Genomic DNA, 25542 nt, shown 5'->3' with positions numbered 1-25542 from the left:
TGTATGGGTGCCACACGAGTTGACGCAAAAAAAATCTTTTAGACCGAATCAACGCCTGCGATGCACTGCTGAAACGGAGGGGTTGATAATGAAGTTGCCTTCTAAATGGCAACAAGTTTGCGAACAAAACGGCGCATATTTGACTTAAATTGGATAATTTTAAGTATGTTAAATAAAGCGTCAAATTTCGATCAGAAATACGATATTTCTTTTTCCCCAACCCTATATTTTTGAAATTTTGTAAACTGATATTTTTTCGGAACATTAAGTATAAATCTCTATTTCTTATCGAAAGTCATCTATCATACCTTGTATATGCTGCATTTGAATTTGATGATTTTGGGATTTGTCAAGATAACTTTCAAGTGAACATCGAAAAAACCGTTTCAACTCGTCCCAGTGTAACTTATTGATTTTTTTCCAAACATCGGTATGAACTTTCTCGGCAACCCAAAACACTGAATTATTTTTTACGCGATTGATGCGTGCGCGAACAAAAAAAATCGCGTTACTTCAAGTAAATTGTGTAATTTCGAGAAAGTCGCCTAAAAAATATTGCCCCATCATCTGTACTCGCAGGATTTCTCTTCCCAACGAGTTTACGATAGGCAATGCCAAATAGTGTAATTTCAAGAAAGTCGCTGAAATTTGGAGTAAATCGCGTAATTTCAAGAAAATCGCTTAAATAAATAATCCAGTGTACGCTGGACAGCGCAAAATATTCATCGTACCAAGGATCAGGAAGGTGTTGGGTACTATAAGTGGCTAAAATTATCTGATACGCCCAATGCCTCCAATCGATTAATCAAGAAATTTGGACATTTGTCAAGCGAAAGCTGAAGGACAGGGGCTAGGAATGCTACAGCAACGAAAAGATGAAACAGTATGGTTATTCTAGTTGAACGATAGTGGGATTTCCATTCTGTCTACTCTATATCCAAGTTGTGCCGAACTAATCGAGAAAAGGAATTAATTTATTGATACCAGTTTCTAATTGTATCGAATTTAAACCCAAAGCAGCATCTTGATTTAGTTCGCTAGATTTGTTGGACAATCTATTACTTTCATCGTATAACAAGCAGTGTAACGGTGAAAATGCCTTGAAAAAGAAAAGCAATAATTGATGTTTGGTTTTTTAGAAAAAAATAAGTCAATATATATTTGGATTTTTTCATCTTGTCCGTAATCATAGTTTGTACAAATGCAATAAATTATTTCAGTACAAAAAATTGTTCGTAAATCTAATAGGTCACACAAATATTTGTATATAATAAGTGGCAATTGTACACAGATCAACAATCTGAATTAATAGGAATAATCAATATGATTCTGACGCTTCATCATAAACTGAGTTCTAATGGGTTTTTTTACACGAAACTAACATTAAGACGCTTAATCACAATAGTTAACAAATAATGAAAGGTATGTGTGGCATATACTTCGGGCTCTCATTTGCGGTCTTTAAACATAATCTCAATAGGTGTTTTCGGCGCTAGCAAAAATTGGAATTGCGTGTCCAGTTCACTGAGGTAGTCCACTTCAAAATGTTGAAAAATCTGTGGAACAGGAAATTTTAACAAGCTACGATCGAAAAATAGATTATATCTCGTACTTACTTTTGCGGCAACAAGGGTCAGTTCGATGTCGATGATACGATGGCCGGGACACATTCGTCTACCGGTGCCGAATGGTAGCACTAACGAAGCTCCAGGCTCCTCCAATTTGTACACATTCTGGTTTTCGTCTACTTGCTCAAGCCATCTTTCCGGTAGGTATTGATCGGCTTGTTTGAAATTATCCTCGCTTTGGCATGATGTTCGGGTGTGGCAGAGAATTACCGTCTGTAAACCAAAACGAGATCATCAGCCTATACTTTCAATCGGATTCTATTTTTGTTACCCCTGCTTTCAGATGGTAGCCTGATAGGATGAAATCCTCCTCCAAAATTCTCGCGAGACATGGGGTGGCCGGTGAAATGCGGTACGACTCCTTAATACAGGCTTTGGTAAATACCGCATTGGCCATGTCGTTGCTTGTGATCAGTTCAGAATCAGTGCCAAATTCTTGCGCTATTCGGCTCTGTTTGTGCGGATGTTGACTCAGATTGTGTAGTAGGAAAGAAAGGGTGTTCGAAAACTGTGGGAAACAAAGTAAGTAGCCGTTAGATCATCTTTTGAATTCGTTCATTGCGATTTTGTAACAATTGTTCGATAGTATATTGATTTCATTGTCGAAGCAAAACGCCGGTGAAGTTTAAATTGGGACTTCCAGTTTCTTTCTGAACCGTTTTTAAGAGATTCTTTTTAAATCGAACGATATCAGGGTAATTCAGGACTTATAGCACATCAATGTTTTCCAGAATAGTACAACCTAGATGTGCTTCAGACTGAATTGTTATCTTGAATTGAAGCTTGTCTTCAATAAGTTCTCAATGAAGAAGTACCGGGTCCGCAAAATATAATATTTAGGTTTCTTAGTTTTAGTTCGATTTTTTTCGAAAGATTGTTTTAAGCGAATAGTTGAGAAGTTTCAGAAGAGAATGTATCGATCGATGGTTAAAAATCATTTTTGAGCCTAATCATAGTGGTATAGTTTTGCGATGTGAAATTGTAACATTGATAATACTCACCGTCTCAATAGAGGCATGAATCAAATCGATGATACCAACAATCTTATCCTTTGTGTCGAGTCCTTCGGTCTGAAGAATATTTAGGAAAATGCTACGCATATCATTCTCTGAATGATCGGTTCGCTCCTCCTTCAGTGCTTCATGAACGATATCTGCGATTGTGCTGCAACGAGGAAAAAAAAATTACAGCTTGATTATGATCACATCGTGATAATTTTACAGATTTTGTGTTACTCGTAAACGGTTTCTTCGCACTGAACATAATCTCGATACAATTTTGTAGGGAAATATCTCCACAACTTCATGCCGTAGTTACTTCTGCTGATGTGGACAAATGTTGATTTAACAGCATCGGCCAATTTTATGAATTTCTCATTTTTTTGCTTGTCTGCGGTCATATAGCCCATTCGGCGGCCCAAAACAAGACAGCAAATAACTGAAAATGAGGAGAAACATCTACGTTAATCAAAACTAAATAGCGGAAGATTATAAAATATACTTTCAAGTCCAACGGTATTCGCGATGTCCTGAAAGTCCTTGACACAATTATTTTCATCCCGTTTTCGACGGATCAATTCGATGAAATCCTGACAAATTTCGTTCAACGATGGAATAAATGATTGGAGCACTTTGCGCGAGGTTATCCCGGATGTAAGCTTAACACGAAGCTCGTGCCATTGAACGCCTTGCCTGTAAAAATGTAGATGCTATTAGCGAACGGACACAAAATGGTTTCGTTGGTATTACGTGTTTACTATACCGGTGCTTGCGAAGCGATCCGGTCGACTTTTTCTGTAGAACTCTATTATTTCTGTAGGAGGCCGATACGGATACTTGCTTGGATACTTCAAGACCTTCTCTATGTCCACACGGTCGAAAAGATTTACTATCGGAACCGAGCTAACTTCCAGCACAATATTACCGTAGCGTTTGTGCAGATCCACAAATGTATCGTGCACTTTGTTCAGTTTGTATCGTCCAAATGTGTACATCCATTGGGTTCCAATCAATGGCCATCGTTTCGGCCCTGGGATATCCCAAATGGATTTTATTTGGTCGTTACTTCCTGACGTTTTTCTGCTCGCTACAGAGCGCACCAACGATGCGACATAATTGCGGCTGGCGAAAATAAGCTGCAGCGAGAAAGCTTTCATCGATTCCAGTATCTTGCGCGGCTTTGGGTTGTACGACATCAACATAAACAGCGTGATGAATACATAGAATAGGATGATGGCCAGCGTCATCGTATTGTCCGGGGTTTGGAAAATGTCTGCAAATACAAATACAAAACAACATTATTATGGTGAAGCATCACGCGAAAATGTTGCGGCGATGATGTAACGTGGCTTGCATATCTTACGGCGATTTCTACTTTTCGAAGGAGTGACATGGTGATGGCCACATTTTCCGTCGATAGTAAAACATAAGATACCACCCATTTCCATAACATCCCATTCAAGTAAAACAACGGAGGCGAATGAACTGCAAAGTTTAAAGCCTCTTAAAAACAAAGAAACGTGAAGTAAAACAATAGAGGCGAATGAACTGCAAAGTTTAAAGCCTCTTAAAAACAAAGAAGATAAGATAAGTAAAACAATAGAGGCGAATTAACTGCAAAGTTTAAAGCCTCTTAAAAACAAAGAACAAGAAGAAGAAGTAAAACAATAGAGGCGAATGAACTGCAAAGTTTAAAGCCTCTTAAAAACAAAGAACAAGAAGAAGAAGTAAAACAATAGAGGCGAATGAACTACAAAGTTTAAAGTCTCTTAAAAACAAAGAAGAAGAAGTAAAACATAGAGTCGAATTAACTGCAAAGTTTAAAGCCTCTTAAATACAAAGAAATGAAAAAGTAAAACATACTTAGAGGCGAATGAACTGGAAATTTTAAAGCATCTTTAAAACAAAGGAGAAGAAAAAGTAAAACACTAGAGGCGAATGAACTGCAAAGTTTGAAGCCTCTTTAATACAAACAAGGAAGGAAGTAAAACACATTAAAAGTGGATCTATCCATAATTTTGAATAATAATAAGGGAATTGCTCCACATAAATGAATAAAGTCCGGTAATGGAACATTCGGTGTTTTCTTTGTTTTTGTTTCTTAAAATGCTGCATATTACATAGAGTTTTTAGATGTGTAGAACTCTGAATTGTGAGAAAAAAACGATGCGATTCTGCGATGAAAATCATATTACTTGGAAAATAATTCATTGCTATTTTTATTTAAATACTAGCTGACCCGGCAAACTTCGTCCCGCCCACAATTGATTTTCTGATTTAAATAATTTCGAACATCCACGTTCCCGAAAAATTATTTTTCTGTGCGCGATCTATATTGGCTGTATATAATTTCTTTCTTGACATATACACCTGACGCAGACTGAGACACTTCAATCCTGATACTGACTGTTCAAATCCGTTGCTCCGTTCTTGAGTTAAATCGTGAGGAGAAAAAAAAAGAATGAAGCGCAGCAAGTGTAGTCACGCACTGTACAGTGTCTCTGACGATGCTTGTTATTCTGTACACAGCCATTCCATAACAAACCGATATAGTGGTTCTCGGATTTCCACAAAAAATAGTAGTTTCGTTCCCTGTCGCAAAATATTAGACCCGTGTTTTTTTTTTATTATTTTCATTAGGGTATCTATTTACATTTTACTTTTCCCCTTTTGTCCAAACATAAATTTTTCTAAATAATTATTAAATGTATTTCTTTTTTTTAGTTTTATAGTTTTTCTTGAAAGCTGAGTGTTTTTTGAACACTGGGGAAACAACACGTGTACCGAAATCTCTTACTAACCCAAGTGCTCTTGACCTTTAGCTTTGCTCGAATTCACTATCGTTAGGATCCCAACTGTAGTGCTCACTTACCAATCTAAATTTATATCACCAATGGGTTGAATTCTTCTGAATCAAAAAACACAAACAGATTGACTGGAAAGAATATGCAGATGGTTTACCTCCATTGGAGGAGTATAACTTCCATTCTCGTTTGATCTATGACAGTGCAGTTCGCGCTCAAACCCATCCCAGGTTCCACTATTTGTCGAAAGCCTCCCAATTCATGGTGGGATAGTCAGTGTTTCAAACTTTATGTAGAAAATCGAATGCTTTAACTTTTCGGAAACGTGGAACCATTGACATATTTAGGCCTTGAAAATCAATTTAAAAACTTGGAAATTTTTTGAAATTTCGTGGGAGGTTTGTCACGAGAAATGTCAATGAAAAAAATATGAAATGTGGTTCGATGAGAAATCGCTCTTCAACGAATGAAAAAGAGGAATATTCACATCAATGGATTTTTAATTTTGCACGAAAGTTTTGTCCCGATTTCGTTCACGTGCAAAGAACTTTCGAGATATACCACAAGATAGGTGCGATCTTGATTACGTGTTTTCGATGGTAGAATTCCCACTTGCTCTCCTTTCATGTAACAATTCGACTCCAGTATCAGACAAAATTAAGTTCAACTTGCTGAAAAACCTCTCGGATGAGGCGAAACATCGCTTGTAGAATTTATTTAATCAGTTTCTGGAGCATAATATTGTTCCGGATGATTGGATGAAGTGCTAGTTAAAGCTATTCAAAAACCCTTTCCGGGGTCGACTTTAATTCGTACCACCCAATAGCAATGCTGTCTTGTATACGGAAATTGTTGGAGAAAATTATCTTGTTTTCCCATGATCGATGGGTTGAAACGAATGGCTTACTCTCAGATACACAATATGGGTTCCGCAAGGGCAAGGGGACGAATGATTGTCTTACGTTGCTTTCTTCAGAAATTCAAATGGCTTACGCCGAAAAAAAACACATGACTTCAGTATTCTTGGACATAAAGGGGGCGTTTGATTCAATTTCAATAGAGGTTCTGTCAGACAAATTACACTCTCGGGGTCTACCACCTCTATTGAAAAACATGTTATAAAATGTAATGCGACAGTGACAATTGCCTTACACTAAATTGCAGCTTAAGACAATTTGCACATGATGGAGTGGTGTCTGTCGTAGGATCAAATGAATCCGACCTGTAAGAACCTTTACAAGGTACTTTGAACAATTTTTCAAGCTGAACCATTGGGCTAGAGATCGGGTTCTCTTCGGAGAAAGCAGAGATGGTGGTATTTTTCTAGGAAGCATAAACCAGCAAAACCTAAGCTTCGACTTTTAGATAAACCGATCACTCATGCTATGTCATTCAAGTATCTTGAGGTCTGGTTCGACTCTAAATGTACTTGGGTAACTGAGTAAAAAATGCCAAGAAAGAATAAACTTTCTCCGTACAATTACCGGCACCAGATGGGAAGCCCATCCCGAAGATCTTATGATGTTGTATCGAATAACTATTCTCTCAGTGATGGAGTATGGCAGTTTCTGTTTTCAATCAGCTGCCTAAACACACCTCATTAAACTCGAGTGAATTCAGTGAAATATCTTTGTCTCAGTATCGCGTTGAGATGTACGCCTCAATGCATACCATGAGCCCGAGGTTTTGGCAGGCGTACTCCCACTAAAAGATCGCTTCAATTTATTATCTCTTCGGTTGCTCATACGACGTAAGGTTATGAACCCATTGGTGATCGGAAATTTTGAGCAGCTGACCGAGCTAAATTTTCAATCTGGATTCATGAGTTCATATCATGAAATCATCTTCATGCAGGTTGTTCTTTCTTCGTATATTCCCAACCGTGTTTGTCTTCCTGACTACAGCAATTCCTATGTCACATTTCGATCTGTCCATGAGGCAGGATATCCATGGATTTTCAGATTATCATCAATCGGAGTTCGTTCCAACTATCTTCGATGCAAAGTGTGGGGGTATCAATTGTGATAATTTGCACTTTTCCGATGGGTCTTCCTCTATGAAGGAGTCCACAGGATTTGGAGTGTTCAACGATTTTTTTAGCTCCCATAGCCTTCAGTTTCATTGCACAGTGTAAATTGCTGAATTGGCAGCAAGACACTAGGCGTTGGATAGCGTCGCCTCACGACCTTTCGAGCACTATTACATTGTAACGGATAGTCTTAGCTCGGTCGAAGCTATCCGTTCAATGAGACCGTAAAAGCACTCGCCGTACTTCCTTGAGAGAATACGAGAAATTTTGAGTGCTAGACGCTGTTATGTCATTATCTTTGTCTGGGTCCCTCCACATTGCTCAATTCCGGGTAATGAGAGGGCTAACTCATTAGACGAGGTGGGTGTGATTGAAGGCGACATTTATCAGCGTCAAATCACCCTCAATGAATTTTATCCTTTAGTCCGTAAAAATACCATCACTAACTGGCAACGCAAAAGGAACGAAGATAAATTGGACTGGTGGCTCCACTCGGTTATCCCTAAGGTTAGTCTCAAACCGTAGTTCAAAAGTCTTCAGAAAGATCATCCTAGAAGTTATCGATCTGTGTGTGTGTGTGATTGTCGTTATATTCGTAGATACTCCTTTTCCTTTTCCTCCGCGAGAAATCGGATCCCTTCTACTAATGATAGAATAAGGTGAAATACATACTACATATAAGAACAGCAATTCCATGCCAAACCGATATAGTGTTTCGTAGATTTTCGTAAAAAGTGTAGTTTTGACGAGAAATTTGTTTCGAAAAACATTTGACCATTTGTTCTGGGCATACTTCTTCTCGATTACCGTTGACAACTTTTCTTGTTTCAGGTTGTGAAATCGACTTATCGTGGAATTGATCTAGCATTCTACGTGTTTCGAGACAGTTTCGAGTAGGGTATGTTACAACGCGGTGGCAAGTTATCTATTCCAAGCATTTTGCGCAATCACCTCATGGACTCAACCAATGGAACGAGAGATGTGGTCCTCTCGTTTTGTTGGAACTATGGGATGCTATATTCTATTACATAAACCTACAAAGCTAACAGCAAGCCCAGTGGAATACATTCGGTGTACACTAATTTTTTGGCTTTTGGAATCCGAAAACGTTGCCACTCGTTCTACAAGCAATAAACGCAGCGGAAATTGACGTGAATTTTTTCTCTCTACCTGGTATGATACAATGGTTTAGAAAGTTGTGCTATACAATGCGAATACTAGAGAACATTTTCGATAAGCAGTTCGGATCGCTAGTACACTAGTTGTCAATCGAAAACGCTCGAAGCAGTAACGAAATGTATATTTATTTTTTGCTGTCCCATCCCGTATTGTTTTGAAATCCAGCCGCACGGTTCGAAGGGATCAGTGTGTGATTTATTCATATTAATATCAACATTTTTTTCAATTTGCTTTAAAACAGCTCTGAATGTTAAGGAATATATTTCTATCGTACCCATTGCTGTATAAATGAAGAACGAATTGGCTCTGAGAGAAGATGTGTTAAGATTAGAGGGTTGAATTAGTAGATACAGTATTGGACAAAACATTTGCAACGGATATTTATTCATTAACGACCAACTGTTCGAAGAACAAATCCATTGTTAATTTCGGGTGGCTGATCATCAATCGTTCAACCCATTTTGTTGGAGCTATGGGAGCTAACTATAGAAAGCGTAATTAAACTTCATTTATGTGAAATTTTAACAAAAATACCACTAAAACCTCACAAACAAATTCAGAACGGAAAAAGCGGTGTTGGGGACGGATTGATCAAATTGGGCAGTAGACAGGGGCAACTTCGGGGTACGGGATTCACCCTTTTTTTTTTTCGATTTCTTTCAACGAAAATAACACCAGACGGGAATTTTAAACTCTTTAGCGCGTGAAAAAAAAACTTGGGAAAGATTCGAGAATTTTCTCCTTTCGGAGATCGATTGAACGATTGATCGATCGCAAAATTGGAAATTTCGAGTTATTTATTGCATTAGGTTAAGTATTTCGTAAGCTACATACCATATTGATCAGATTTGGATCACGCGTGCAGCAGGAATAACGTACCAAAATTGTTTTGAATGCTCAACGAAGACAAGGGTAAGGTATAGCACCAAACTTCAAGCTCGTTTTTCTCGAAATCATAAAAATGTCACATGTCCGGTCTGATTTAACACCGACCAATTAAAATCTACTGCAAAAAAGTCAATGCAAACTAGATCGCTAAAAAACGAATATTATTGAGAAATGGTATTTTACAACTACGGAAATAATCTGATCATCTCTTACAATTGATATGAACGAAGAACGGAAAGGGACAATAAACAGGATCTCGATACATGAAACATTGAAACTCTATTCGAATCAACACGCATGGGTATTTGGCAGCTGTTCAAGAAATGCGACGAAGTTGAAAGTCAGAGGAACACGACACAGTTACTGTACGTCATCCTGAATTATATACTGCATATGCCGATGTGTTTCCCAATTTCCCAATAGAGTTAGATGTTGCAGATGTTGATGTTGGCGACCGTGACAGGTTTTGCTGCAAATTATTTGTAGCATTTAACTTAACCACATAAATATATTGGATGTACTAGAAGAAAGAAAATCCCCGATTGCGTGATCTTCACATTTTTACACGACGGAATTCCAGAATTCCAACCAGAAAAATGACACGTTGAGAGGACCGCATTATTGAAAAATTAAATATGGCGAGTTGAGAGGACCGCCTAAATTCGAATGGAATAGATGAGCCGAAGTGATGTGCCTTTTGAAAACAAAAAAAGCGAAATAGTATCGCGTTGAAAGGACCGTTAAAATTAATTTGTCTTAAAAAATTTAAATTGTGCTTCCGTGGCCGAGTGGTTAGCGTCACACCTAACATGCCGGGGGTTTGGGTTCGGTCCCCGTTCTGGTCGAAGGAATTTTTTTTTATCCCATTTATTTATTTATTAGGCTCATTAGCATTTTAGCTGTAACAGAGCCGGGTTTTAATCGTGTACATGTACATATGTTTATTTTTCTATAAATTGTAAATTACACAGTAATTAGTAGTAGCCATTTAGGCGTTAAGTTTTCTGTTCCATTACATTATGGTAAATTACACGGTAGTAGCCATTTAGGCGTTAGGGTATTCTTTCTGTTCTTCTATTGTTCAGCAGATCGGACAGCAGAGACAGTTGATATTGATCATTGTTGGGTTATTTATAGAACAGCAGCCCGATGTGTCTTGCAGAGCAGAGCAGTTGTATGGATGAATCGATCTTATTTCGACCATGGATCGTTCTCCATCGCTGATGATTGTTGCGTGGACGTAGTTATTCTATAATAACACAAAGATGGTCAATTGAGGGCCCTGAGTTTGAACTCACGATCGATCGCTTGGTAAGCAAACGCGTAACCAAGTGGCTACGAAGACCCCCGAAGGAATTTTTCATCAAAGAAAGTTCCTCCGTCTTGCACAGTGGACACGCGTATTCTAGAGCTTGTCACTCAGAATGCATTCAAGGCGTGTTATTTGGCACAGAAATCTCAACTAGTAACAGTAAAAAGTACAAGTAAAAATGACTCAAGTAATACTACCTTGAGACGGCGAAGTTCCGCTAGGAACGTTAGTGCCAATTAAGAAGTAGAAGAATTTAAATGCGTGTCGAGAGGACCGCAAGAAAAGATTGATCTGTGATGAACTACGTAAATGCGCGTTGAGAGGACCGCACAACAAAATGAGAATAGCCCACAAAGCGCGTTGAGAGGATCGCGAAGATTGGTTTGTTTCGTATAATGTAAATGCGTTTTGAGAGGACCGCATAACAGAATCTTAGAAAAATGTGTACGTGAGAAGAGTACACAACGCGTGTTGAGAGGACCGCGTCTTTAAAGAGTAAGGAAAATGCGAGTTGCGAGAACCGTTGAGGTGATGTACCACAACAAACAAACAAGCAACAAACAGAAATGGAGTTGGAACAAAGAGTAGGAAAGCGCTTTCGAGATCATGAAACAACATATCATTGAATCTACGATATGTCTGGGATTCTTTTCGGAAGCAGACAATTGTAACTGTATTATATACAGATGTTTCACCCAATGCATTAGGCACCGTGTTAGTTCAGGAGGATAAGGATAACATTTTTCATTTGTATCTCCTTTTTCAATAATGACTTTTATCGAAAATTCATAACGTTTGAACTACTGAACCGATTTCAGATGATCGACATATCAAATTAAAGATAAATAACTGGTCTTTTTTGGAAAGATATTGCATTAGCAGAAAAATTGGATTTTGTGTTCGTATTTTTGCTTGTATTTTTCAAAAGTTCACATGGCTTCGAACTAGAGGGCGCTATATTTTTTATATTTTTTCTTGAAATCTAAGGTTTTTTATGTAACATATCCAAAAATCAGAGAAGTGATTCTTATCGTTTTTGAGTTATCATTTTTCATAGTTAACCGTTGGCCCGGAAAATATTTTTTCCCAAAATAACTATTTTCAAACATTTATAACTTTTTAATCACTGAACCGATTTGAATAATGGATTCAGTGGTTAAGTTAAAGCCAACACGCTAGTTTTCTTTCAAAAAATATCACATCTGGAAATAAATCAGATTTTGTTTTCGGAATTAATGATTGTGTAATATAGGACTTGCTACGCCTAGCTGCCCGCATGTAGGGTAACACGGGGTGATTTGGACCACCCCTTTATCTAAAAAATTACGGCTCAACTTGGATTTTCTATAATGTCATTTCCATCTATTGTTGAACCGTATGTACCTAAAGTAAAAAAACTTTGGTAAAACTTCACAAGTAGAGGGAAACTGTAACATAAATACATCAAGTACTTTGAGCGTCAAAAAATGTGAGACGGAAAGTGCCTTTAAGGTTTTTCCCGCTGATTAAACAAACTTTTCGTGTATTGTGTAGTAAAGTTCCGTTCTGTTCTGTTCGGAACAATTTGATGTAGCGAAACTGTAAGTTTGATAACAATAAATGAAAATAATTGCATTTTAATTTTTGCGTGTTGTGTGGGGTGACATGGACACGTTTCTGTGGGGTGGATTGTTCCTACAGGTTTGAGACTTTTCTTTGGTCTAATTGATTCTAGATGCCGCTGAATTACAAGAAGAAGATGGACAGACAACGTTGGAAGAAGGAGGAGCTTGAAAGAGCAACGCAGGCCATCGAGAACGGAATTTCTTTGACCAAGCATCAAAAGTGTTTGAAAATGCTCGACCAACAGTGAAAAAATTCATGCAGAATTCTAGATGGTGTCAATCCAACTTTTCTGGTCTGGAATCTGGCCAAGACACCTGGTATCGATCCCAAAACATTGTTACTGATTGTAATATTATCCCAAAATACTTTACATAAACATAAGTATGTTTTTTCGATGAAACACACACTGGACCAAATCACCCCGCATAAAATTTTAATGTCCAAAAATCATCTCTTTTATTTTATTATATATTTGGTAGATTGATGCTTTATATAATGATTAAACATTATTTATTGAAAGAAAACAAGTGTAGCTCAGTATACAATGTGACATTTTTTATTTAGACCGTATTGGTTTGGAAATATTGGGCGATTTGCTTAGGTGGTCCAAATTCCCCCCTTTTCTTCTACTCCTTCCTTTGCCTTCCTAGGGCCAGCTCAATCCTAGCCAAACTAGGTTTCTCGGAAAAGGGAAAACACCACTTTATAGTTTCCTAACGAAACGGTTCAACTTTCTCCTGCCCTGATTCCCTAACTTCTACTCGATTTTACAGGTACTCATAGGAGTGTCGTGTCAAGACTCGCCGCTGATTCTCCTATGCTCCTGCGTAGACTCGGCTTCAGACGGAGATTCTGACCGCAGCTGATCGTCCCTCGTTCCTGCGTTGGCTCGGCTTTATGACAGGGAATTCTGAACGTTGCTGAGTTGTCCTTCCGTTCGTCTTGATTCCGGATCTGGTACTCGACTAGATGAATCGCCACGCCACACCGGGCTTAACTATTCGTCGACTGATCACCGATCTTCTCAACAAGATCACTGCGCAACTGCTACAAACTGCTGGTTCCTTTATTTGGCCGGAGGTGACTTCCTTCTTCAAGAAGAGATTTCGTAGAAGCTACGATTCCAACGACTCGATTCTACCGGAACCCTTGGAATCCGTCAAATTCCGGTTGGTTTTCATCGCTTTTAGCACTGCCAACCGTAGCGATGTTTCAATGTGTCATGTAATGTTGTTTGTTCTGTATATAAACCTTAATTCGTGTTGTGTATGACTATGTGCCGTCTTTTTTTAACCCTTGAATAGCTATTTTTTTATCTGTCATTTTATTTTCATTAGGTTTTATTTATTGAAATTACAGGTATACAGTTTTTACAGTTTTATGCGATAGAACCTGTCTAGCCTTTTATTTATGAATATGTGTTTTCTCTTTTCTTTATGTTAATAAATACCGTTGGCGGAGGCAAGATTCGACAGATAGCGAAAGCTAGCAAGTGACTTGTAACAATTGCATTTGTTTTTTAGTAATTTGCATAATTAAAGGCAGAGAGCATTATATTTTTTGAATATTTTTTCTTGGAAGCTGAAAGTTTTTTTTTTACATTACATATCCTAAAATCAACGATGTGGTTTTTATCGTTTTGAGCTATGAATTTTAAAAGTTAATTTGTTTTCAGTCTTTGTTCAATATTCCTATGTGACTAGATTAGATCTATGCGACTAAAGTTCAATTCTGAACGAAAATTTTATGAATAGTCCATGCAATTACCAACAAGTCTCCCAAATACCGGAAGAAGGGCACTGTTACAGGGAGAAAGTTTTTTTTAATGAGCAAATGGTCATTTCATCTATTTACCCTCAATCAACAGTATTAAGGGGAACATCATGAGAAAGGTTAGCTTCACCTTCTAGTTGGATTTTTTTCGTCATTATTTACTAACTAAACTGCATCAAAATAATGTAATATGAACTATGTTTCTGAATTCTTTATTACGCTTCGATATAACGTTTTGAAAGTGAATTATGTGTATGTTACATCGAAGTTTCCCTCTACAATCAATTATTGCGAATTTTTTTTTTGCATTTTTTGCATTTTTCTTGCAAAACAATTCCTGCTCACGTAAATCTGAGAATCACTATTTCGGTTTGGCATCGAATGAGTATAGGTTTATAGGTTTAATAATTGAGTGTGAGAGTGAAGTGTGAACAATATCCTTATATCCCCTTCTTTTCCTGAAGAAAATATGTCACCTTTCTAAACTCGAGTCGACCGCGAGTAATCGGTTTTCTACATTATTAACATTAAATGTTAAGCAAAAATGTTTATATATACTAGTAACAATACAGCAAGAAAAAGCGCACTGATGGCCAGACGGTTCTCAAGATCAAGTAGGTAATAGAGAAACTCCAACTCTTGGTTCAGAGTAAACATGAAAGTTTTGATCCCAGCTTGGATGAGCATTCACCAGGAAATGTGCCGATGAGCGCTGAACAAAGGGATACTATGAGCTCCGGCAGACTTTTTGGCTGACATGCACTGTTCAATGTTGGTGTTGTCTGGCTGTTCAGCTGAATATCAGTTCAGCTCTCCCATTTTGTCTTCCAAATATAAACAATGAAACCCAAACCAGGTATCGGTTTAACCCTGACGGAAGGTCAGACTCGAATGGACTCGAAATTTCGAAACAAAGACTTCAAGAACCCATAAGGAACCAAACCACCTACCGTATTACAAAATACAATGAACGATGATCAAGGATGAATTAGGCTCACAAAAAATCGAATTTTCCAAAATTAACCGACTAAAACACTTGAATTCCACAAGCAGGGCTCTGCATAGTCATAGTCAACTGAGGATAGTTAGCTGACTATCTGACTGACTATACCCGTATTCAGTTAGTATTGACTTTTGGCTTCTTCACGCAGTCTCTCCGCCAAAACGACTAAACAGCCAGTCGGATGTTTAGTCGCTATCTCCCTCTACCGACTCGAATATATCATTTCGTTCTTCCCAGTCAAATTGTCCTCATTGCATTTTGAAGTGACTTCCCCCAAAACGAATTCGTTTCTCTCCTTCTCTCTCCCATGTACGTGTGCATGCATCGATGTTTGAGTTCAACGTGGTTTGACATACGCTACAGGTGAGCTAGATTGTTTTGTATCGTACACGAAAATTATTTACACGTATAAAATAGCGTGCGCTATTTTTCACGCCTAATACTAACGCGAGGACCTTTATAGCATACTTGATATATGTCTAAGTTCGTTGGTTTGAGTTCACGATGGGTAGAAAATAAACCGTCCATTGATGGGGTAACTTCTTTTTTTGCATCAGAAACCATGTTTTCGTTCCTCTTTATATGGACGTAAAAATAATATTGCGTACGCGGGTATGAATCAGTGTCAGGGGGAATTGGAAGTGAGGATTGGAGTCAGTTGAATGAAGAGGCAGATTTGTATTCATTAGTCGAGTAAGTTAGAATAACCACTGACTGGACTAGTTCACCAGTCACCCTCGCTAGTCAACGCTAGTCAACGCTAGTCAATTAATTTTCTAGTCAAGTCACTTTCTGTTGCCAGCGACTGTCGAAGCAGTTCTAGTCGAAGCGAAGCTATTGAGAGTAAAGTCGGTCCTCTATTTTCACCTTCGAAGATTTCGGGCCCTGTCCACAAGCGTAATTGGTCTGTCTTCTGTTTTTCGACCGGTTCTGTCTTGTTATTAGTTTTGACAGTAAAGCGACTTCCGCAACTGTAGAGTGATGCGAAACGTAAAAAATGAGAAGCAAAATTGCTTCTAACTGGAAAAATCTGGGGGTTTTACCCTGATTTAACCCATATTGTAGAGAACAATACAATTTTTATTGGATGCGCTTCTTTGATAAAATTGCTTAGGAAAAGCCCGTTCAACAGACGGCTTGTATAGGACCTTGCTGGCAGATTCTAGTACCAGACAGTTGACTGTTGAAAATCCATGACGAAACTGGCGGGAATCAACGCGGTATCCCGCGGTGCATGCCAAAACTTGTGAAAAGACTTCCGATCGTAGACAACCCGTACTCCAGTACGTCCAGAAGGTCGAGAACGATTTCGTATACGTTAAACAAGGGTGAAACTCTGCGCGCAGGTTCGGTAGGTTAAGTGACATGGCCACGATCGCGAGATGAAGTGAAAGCAATTGGAAGGGGGGAGAAAAGTGATATAATATTGGGCTGGGGAAAAAGAAATGTCGTATATTATCAATATATGGCAACACTTAAACATATCTTGTGTTGTACTTATCGCATCGGGTCATACTATACGGCTATTTAAAGACGGCAATCTGTGCTACAAGTGTCGTTTTGACAGTGTTGTGATTGTCCTTTTCAGTCTCAAGTTATAGCGCGTCAAAGGTGGACTCCACCAAGCAGGAAATTCGGCACATTCTACGTTACTACCTGCGAGGTAAAACTGCAACGAAGGCGGCCGAAAAAAATCGTGTAGTTAATGAACCCGATACTGTAACGACTCGCACAGCACAGCGTTGGTTTGATCGATTTCGTTCTGGTGTAGTGGCTGTCGAAGATACACCCCGTGCTGGTAGGCCAATCGTCGTGGAAACCGATAAAATCGTTGAAATCATCCAAGTAGACCGGCATGTGAGCACTCGCTCGATTGGCCAGGAATTGGGTATAGACCATAAAATCGTTTGGAACCATTTGCAGAAGACGGTGCCACACGAGTTGACGCAAAAAAATAATCTTTTAGACCGAATCAACGCCAGCGATGAACTGCTGAAACGGAATGAACTCGATCCATTTTTGAAGAAGATGGTGACTGGTGATGAAAAGTGGATCACGTACGACAACCTTAAGCGAAAAAAGTCGTGGCCCGGCCCAAACGCGGTGAGCCGGCCCAAACCATCGCCAAGCCCGGATTGACGGATTGATTGATGATGAAGTTGCCTTCTAAATGGCAACAAGTTTGCGAACAAAACGGTGCATATTAGACTTAAATTGGATAATTTTGAGTATGTTAAGTAAAGCGTCAAATTTCGATCAGAAATACAACATTTCTTTTACCCCAACCATATATTTTAGAAAGTGTGGGAAATGTCAGAGTAAAAAAAGAGTCAAATAGTCGGAATGGAGTTTTTTAGTTAAAAAATAACGTGGTTGAAATTTCCGTTTCACCGGAAGCTGAAATTCGGTGTTGGTACGCGGTTTTTTTTCAAAGGTGTTTTATGGTCGATCTTTAGCTTCTGGGCGATGCTACGACTACTAACATGCCGGTCAACTTCAATTATTTCTGTGATTTTGTCGATATTGTCTACCGAGAAAATGATGGATTTCTTTTTCCCCAACCTAATTTTATGGTACGAAACGATGAAATAAGTGATTCATGAGAAACTAAATTTTCTATGGTTTTGATTTCATTGCCTGATAATTCTACACTCAAGACTCATGTGACTGAATTCCTTACGATTGACGCAACGCAAAGTGTTCAATACTTCGAGACCGCCATCCCATCCTGTTTAACTTATTTTCCAGACATTAGACACGTCTTATAGTATACTCTATTGTGTCGATTTCTAAAAATACATTTTACTTGTACGAGGAATATGTTTTCTAGAATTTAGTAATTAACCTCAGTGTTCATTCATCGCTTCGATTTCGATTAAAATCATATTGAACAGACGCTTCGGTACCGATGGTATTTATATTTCGTACGCCGATTTGTTGTTTTTTTTATGAAAGATTAGAAAGTTCCGGTACCCCGCCTTCTGGGTAATAAAAATTCTGGGTTTTAAATACTTTTTTTAATGTAATTTTAATTAATGATCCATTAGTCGAATTATAACATAAAAATATACACTCAATTACAGCGCTGCGTTAGTTCGGGAAAATGAGCAAGAGTTTGATTTTATGGGTTATAATCATGCCATAAAACTTAGATTTGGTGTTCACCTACACCATCTCTGTTAACATTTCGATACACTGTTATCGGGTTGTTCACACAAACCATGAATGTCGTTAATGAATATTAATCTTATTTATTCAACAAAATTATGCTAGGTGCAATGACTTTGGGGGTTTTATTTGCTTAACAACTCCATAGCTCCTTCTTATCGTGATCACTGTTATGCCGTATATAAGAACTGAAGATGGCTTCGATAAAAAATTTCTTCTCTTCCACCGTGAGCGCTATCGCATCGTAATCACAGAAACAAACAACAATGCAGCACATGGGGGAGCCAAAACAAAAACAATACCTCGTTACGCAAAACTTGTTCGAACGTGTTCGAAAATTGGCATCACACCCCTCTTCGCCGTCTCGTCTTCGTCGCTTAGCAACTGCATTTTCTCCCACAAGCACTTCGATTGTGTGCCAGTAGAGTGAGTGATCAGCTGTGAGAAAACGGTAGAGGTGGAGGATTTTCTGCACTTGCATTTTCGTTTCGCGGCGGCGGCTCTCCGTTTCGCATCAGGGTAAGTCAAGAAGACAGCTGAACACGACGCGCAAAATCAAAGCGGCGGCGACTGCTCACAATAATGGAAAAAGAAAAAAAAACACTCTCTTCACTGTTCACTGTCATGGTCAATGTTCTGGTCGTTGGTCCAGTTACAGGCAGCCTCTTTCATTGATTTGTTTTGGCGTGTGCGCGCCTTTCAGGCTGTGCTGCGCTATCGCGTGCGCGAGAATGCGGCGTGATTTGATAATAAATACAGCAGTATTCAACGAACACTCCTTACCCATTATGATCGGTGTCCAGAGATGCTTTCGGTGGTCCAACCTAAGTCACTAACATGTCACTGAAGTAGCTCGATTGATACTGAGCGAGAATTTCAACTGTTTAACGGAATTATAACAGCACCACTTTTTATCACCTATATTTTGGCTAACAGAAGGAAACTTCTCGGGAACCCAGTCCCGGTCTGATAAGAGGCACGTAAGCAGTGACACTCGCTATTTGTCTATTGTTTCTGTCACGTCTGTCTCCGCTGCCGCCGGTTTTAGCAATACGTTTCGTGTCGGAACGTTACCTTCGCGATTTCCCCCGAACACTGGCAGCGCGTCGCGTCGTAATATGGTCACTATCAGCGCTGGAGCACTAAGCCACGGGATGCTTTTCGGAGGCTTATCAACTGATAAACCATGAGTGTTTGCGAGTAGATGATGATGACGATGTTTGTGGTGCCATTCGATTTAGCTACTCGCAACACATAGGGTCTACGCAGTTTACATTATTTATGGTAAATGTTTTGCTCCCGGAGGAAACATTACTGATAAGGTCTAGGTATATGTTCGAAGTGTCAACAAGGTTCACATTTGAACTTTACTTTGGATCATGCGTAAATACGGTGATGATTCTTTCGGCGATTCCAAAATTTTCGTTCAATGTTCATGTAGGGGTAGTGGGGGCAAATTGGTCATGAGGGGCAAAGTGGTCACCTGCTTGTTGTATAACTATGGATTATAGATGCCGTATTGATAATCACATTATTTTTGAAGCATTTAATGACTTTTGAGCCACCCTGTACTTCAGTAGAGCTGTCGCATGTCAAAATATAAATAAAAACAGAAATTACTTTCTCGATAGCAATTCGGCCGTAGTTCTGTCCGCATGGTATCTAAGGAATTTCTCGTGAAATTTAGTTTATTCAATCTGATATGTTGCACAAATCATCAGTTTGGACGACTGTTCACATATTCTAGGAGATGTGAACAGATATTTTGTTTAATCTCAGCAATTAATTAGCATAGAAATCACTTTGATGTTTGAGGGCAAAGTGGTCATAGGTGAATAACAACTTACAAAGTTCTGTTTACTGGAGTTGATACACCTCATCACAATCTGCTCTTGAAAAGGTTTCTTTTGTGGCTTTGACCGTAGGAAAATATGCCACTCCAACTAAATCAAGCCTCATTATCGGAACGTTATGTGTTTGTTACTACGTTTTTGTACGCATGAGAAAATTTAAATTGAGACTATAGGTTAATAGGTCAAGCTTATTGCCTCCACTAGGTGACGCCTTTACCTCCAAGCAAAATAAATGTTCGATTTTTCACCTTTTTTTTTCTAACGATGAAAAATGTACGATTTTGAATTTTCATAGTAAAAGCCGTTTGCTCTCTTGAACAACAATGAGTTGAACTATAACATTCTTCGAAAAACGTGAATTGAAGCAGTATGTGGACGCCGGAAATGGGCATATTCCTTACGGTGACCACTATGCCCCCACTTCCCCTATCTTGTTTAAAATCACACAAGACATCTTTTGTTGATTTTTGGTAACATAAAAATAAATATAATGAATAAATTGATGCAATGTCAAACGCTGGCGTATGAAGAAGCCTCTAATGTATCTGTACATACAATGATAAAGTAAAACACAAAAATTTATCAAAAATTACTCATCTCTACCAAGAATTAGGTACCTAATGACATCCTATGTGCAGACTGAAATTTTCTGACCGTGAACGAGTTTTTCGAAGTAGAGGAGCCTCCAGGCCAACTCTGTCTCGAATGACCCTACCTTTATCACTGCTCGCGTACGTTATTAACCCCTTGAACGGAAATGACGAGTCCAGTTCGTCATAAATTTTCCTGAACAAACTGCCGTTATGACGATAAACGACAGATATGGATAAAAGAAAGGGGGATAATTTATGTGAAAGAGATAATTACAGTGTTGAATTGAGTGAATATGAATATGAGAATTAAATCATTTGCCAGGGAAATGCTGACTGAAAATAAATTGTCGTTCAAGGGGCTAAGGAGTGTAAAAAACCCATTAAAATACATTTTTATTGATCAATCAAACAAGGAAACCGTTCGGCAATGTTTGATGAACCTTCTTCTTATAATGTGTGGAGAAAAACAAGTAAAACAATGATTATTGGAAATATGTTCTGATCTTCAACTTAACACTTTTCATTAGGTTTCGTACAGTGGATCGATCGGCTTTCTTGGACGCAGCAATCCAGTTTTTCTTGAATTTCGTCATGGTATTATTGATCTTACTATCCTTTTTGAAGATTCGATCGACAATGGTCCAGTATCCTCGCCAATGACTGTGTAAAATTGTGGTCTCGGAAGAATTCTCGAGTCCTCTTTAACGTAAGTTCCAATATCCATCAGAATGACGTATTGAATTTATGCTATATTCGATGATACAGCTTCCGGGCCATGGTTTTCGCTCGTGATTTTAGTTCAGCACGTTGTTTTGATATTTTTTACTTCTTGTATGTATTCAGGTTGTACCGCTTTTTGATGCGCTGCGCCATTCCGACCGTCCCAGATTTTTTCGCCAAGTCACGCATTGACATGGATTTATTCCGATTGATGAGGTTGATTACTTTCCGGTCCAGATCGAGGTTGGAAGGATCGGGATTTCTTCCTCTTTCCGATAAATCATCGAATAAATAGTGCTTCCCGAACTTCTGCCATACAAATGAAACACAAATTTCTGCATTACTCGAGAATTAATCAAGCAAATGAAACCAAATTGGGCATATTGAGGTTTTAGGGTGCAATAAATGTTTCTATGATGGTTAGACTATCCACCTATGTTTCACCCCTTCCTCCTCTGGAATGGAGAGGGGGTCCCATAAAAATATTAAATATATTTCAACCAAAAATATTCCAGCCAAACATGACAAGTGAAAATTTTCGGAAAACTCTAAAGGAAAAAGGGGAAGTTCGGAAAATTAAATTCTCATATGTTCTACAATTACATAGTGACAACTGCTGGTAGTCCATTTGATGTTTGCGCTAGCGAAATTGATCTTTGTTCGAAATTGGAAATGGATTTTGATATGGTGAAACGCACTCCTATATTTTCTTCTACCTATACAAAAAAAAAAAAGGATCGCCAGATGTGTTGATAAGAGCAGAACTCGAGGAAGGAATTGTCCGATTTAGGGCTGTCTTTATCCTATCATATTTTCTGTATAAAACATTTATTCCATGTAACGGAGAAACATGTTATTTACAAGTGGTTGAAAATTCTTGAACGAGAATTGTGTCTGAAAATAATCTGATATTATAATGATGAGGTTTATTAGAAATTCAACGGAGACGAATAGAAGATCAATCAATGAACAGTTTTGCGATTGGACCCATGAACTTGCTCATAGTAAGAAAACGTGAATGTTTGAAGGTATTGATAACAAAAAACAAATTTTTGGCGGGACGAAGTTTGCCGGGTCAGCTAGATACCAATATATTTTACTACAGATCTGATTGTTTCATTATGTACCTGAAGATTCAAATGCAGAAATTTAAGTAATTACTACATAATTGCTTCTCTACGTTCATCGCAGTGCAGTGAACAGAGAATAGTAACTATATGAGCAGCGTTTCAATAGTCGCTTATATTTACCTATTAGGAAACGGTCAGTGATAAGACACTCTCATGAAAGGCGTGTTTGGACTCTACAAAGAATGTGATTCAAATGTAAATTTATTTTACAGCACATAATACTGGTAAATGTTGATTGTTTAAACGTAAATGTTGATGAATTGCAGCACATAATACTGGTAAATGTTGATTTTCGAACGATGTGTGAAAGCTGTATGGAACTACGTCTGTTATGCGGACAAACAGTGATTTTTTGGAAAGGTTTTTTCAAAATTGCTCAAATGTTCTCGAACAAAAAATGTTTGTTTGCATGTGGACCATACGTATAACATTGTGTAGAATGTGTATAAGCGAAAAAGCCGATTTAGTGCATTTTGTCGCTTACTTCTCCTATACAAACATGGGCAGTCTAGGCTGGACCTTTGGAAGAGAAAAGTTAGGATTATTCAGGATATTTACTAACATAGAAATAGTATATAGCTCGATACAACAGGTAAATTTCATATTTTTAATTTCGTGACGTGACAACACATTGTAGATCCTGTTTTTTTCTCTCAGAGTGTGTTGTCACGTCACATAATGCATGCTAATATTTTTTTTTAAACTGAATACACTAGAATCTACGCTCATCTTGTGTTGGCAAATCTTAGAACAAATTTCGTTTGTATGTTTTGAAACGGAGCTGAAAACACAACATTATTGTTCAACAGTCGGAAATGGCACAAAGTCAGGTGTTGTCACGTCACAGAAATATTGTGAATTGCGTTGCGTAAAGTAAGCGAATTCAACTATAAAATATTTTTCAAAATATTATTCTTGTAGGAAATTTACTCTATTTTACTTTGACATCGTTTGCTTTTTGGCAAACGTGTGATTTATAAATGAAAACGAGAAAAAACCTGTTTCAGTGAGTTAAAACGCTGTCACGTTATGCTGGAATGGGTCTTCATTTACAAAGTGAATAAAAGGCACTAAAATCAATCGAATTTGAAATGTCAATAAAATTTTCAATAGTCAATCTTATCAATCACGAATGTGATTGCTCGAGTCCACCGCGAGTAATCGGTTTCCCACATTACTAACCATAGATTTAAGAAAATTGTTCATATATAGTTTTAAAAATATATTTAAGATTTCGGCTCCTTTAAACTTATGTAACTGAGCCTGTAAAAATAAACGAATTTATAAAAAAAAATCACGAATGTGTGAAAAAAACCAAAATTGTTTTTTCCTATATGCGAGGAAATGGTAATGTTGGAGATTATTCAAATAAAAAAAAACAGTTTTGGACGGGACAAAGTTCGTCGAGCCTGCAAGTTTTATCATAAAATTCAAATTGTTATTGAGTCCTTGGAAAGATAATCATTCACAACTCAAAGAAAGTTTTCACGTTCAGTCACATTTGGAAGAACTTTGAAGCGTTGATGAAATCAATTAGGGAAGAGCACTTTATTTCTTCCAGTACTATAAGAGCTATCGGAGACCATCTGGAAAAGTTAAACCACGATATTAAACTAATTTATCATGATGAAAAATATACGCTTTTAGATTTACTCTAGTAAGCCTATCGCTGAAAGCAATGTTGACCGTCAACAATGTTGATTTCTAGATATGCATATTTAATCTCACGAATCTACTAAAGATGACTACCAATAGACGCTAGGAGTAACTGCTGCAGATGCGTAGAAATCGTGCAGTGAAATAAAAGTGAAAAATGGCAAATGTGAGGACGGCTGACATTAAACAGACAAGTTTCATTTTCACTATGAAAATCACGTGAAAGGGAAAATTGTTTGGATGCAGAGCTGACGTGATTGGTAATGTTACAAGAAGCACAAATGAGATCTGGTTTTTTTAGCGAATCGGTGGTCAATAGATTGCCGCTGGCCGAAACCGGAATGAATGGATGAATGAATATAATCGTATACCGTTTTCGTACCCGGTATGCAGCGATAGTGTCCCGAATGCAATGAATAAACGCATTTAGAATTTGATCTTCATGTCATTATTTTTCGCAGAGGTAACAATGTTATAAAATAACGGATCCAAAGGAACACATCTGTTCTCGAATTAAAAATGCCGCCAGCCGCAATGTAACGATGTTGTGCAACATAGCGTTCGGGAACGCGCAGCTGATTATAATCGGTTTAATAACTTGATCGTGCTTTTCCATTAGACCTCACTTTCCTCTGTCTTGCGTCTTTTGCCATTCCGGTCAACGGTCGTAGATTAACGGTTTTGAAGATTAGTAAAATAAATTGCAGGAAAAAAGCGATCCTGGTTGAAACGCGATGTCTTAGAATTGATGGCTGCTGAGGACCATCATTGATGAATCACCGTTTTTTGAACAAAAGTTTGAGACTGTAATTTTGTTATGGAGAAAAAACGGTGGCTATTTTCAATGCATAGAGATGGTTCAATTTGCATGACAACGCATGTAGAAAAGTTCCGTGGAAAAATGTACAAATAGAAAGATTCTACCGAAAATGTAAGAGCGAAGTACTTGCAATCATTCGACTAGAAACGAAGCTATAAACCATGCAATAAACCATTGGGTCACTTATAAATTTATTAATCACCCATCTCAGCAGAGGAGTCTTAGTGAAATCCCAGTTTATTCCGATCCGGGCAATTGGTGCCTCTCATTTCGACCAGTTGTTAAATTCTTAGGTTAGCAAAAATTATATTGTCGTAATGGTACATTTCAAATTCGGTCGCACGATTAGCCAGGAGCTATATAACCTGTGTATCTGAACTATA

General features: G+C 38.1%; 1 protein-coding gene across 2 annotated transcripts in view; it reads right to left on the bottom strand.

Moving 5' to 3' along the window:
- Positions 1-1126: 1126 nt before the first annotated feature.
- The window catches only part of LOC129775206 (ecdysone 20-monooxygenase), an 88462-nt gene continuing 64046 nt past the window's right edge, over positions 1127-25542 (bottom strand). The window contains exons 1-8 of one of the 2 annotated variants that reach the window (XM_055779600.1): positions 19171-19495; positions 3377-3899; positions 3129-3319; positions 2864-3065; positions 2630-2792; positions 1900-2136; positions 1617-1841; positions 1127-1556 (exon numbers count right to left, since the gene is read on the bottom strand). In XM_055779600.1, the coding sequence (XP_055635575.1) occupies positions 1449-1556; positions 1617-1841; positions 1900-2136; positions 2630-2792; positions 2864-3065; positions 3129-3319; positions 3377-3899; positions 19171-19174 (1653 nt within the window). In that variant the 5' untranslated portion in view covers positions 19175-19495 and the 3' untranslated portion in view covers positions 1127-1448. Of the gene's footprint in view, positions 1557-1616; positions 1842-1899; positions 2137-2629; positions 2793-2863; positions 3066-3128; positions 3320-3376; positions 3900-19170; positions 19496-25542 lie in introns of those variants that run through there. The other variant, XM_055779601.1, reaches the window with a different exon arrangement.

Source organism: Toxorhynchites rutilus, chromosome 3 (genome assembly GCF_029784135.1).
Source record: "Toxorhynchites rutilus septentrionalis strain SRP chromosome 3, ASM2978413v1, whole genome shotgun sequence".
Taxonomy (NCBI): domain Eukaryota; kingdom Metazoa; phylum Arthropoda; class Insecta; order Diptera; family Culicidae; genus Toxorhynchites; species Toxorhynchites rutilus.
The sequence above is the reverse complement of the archived record's forward strand: the minus strand, read 5'-3'. Positions and strand labels throughout refer to the sequence as shown.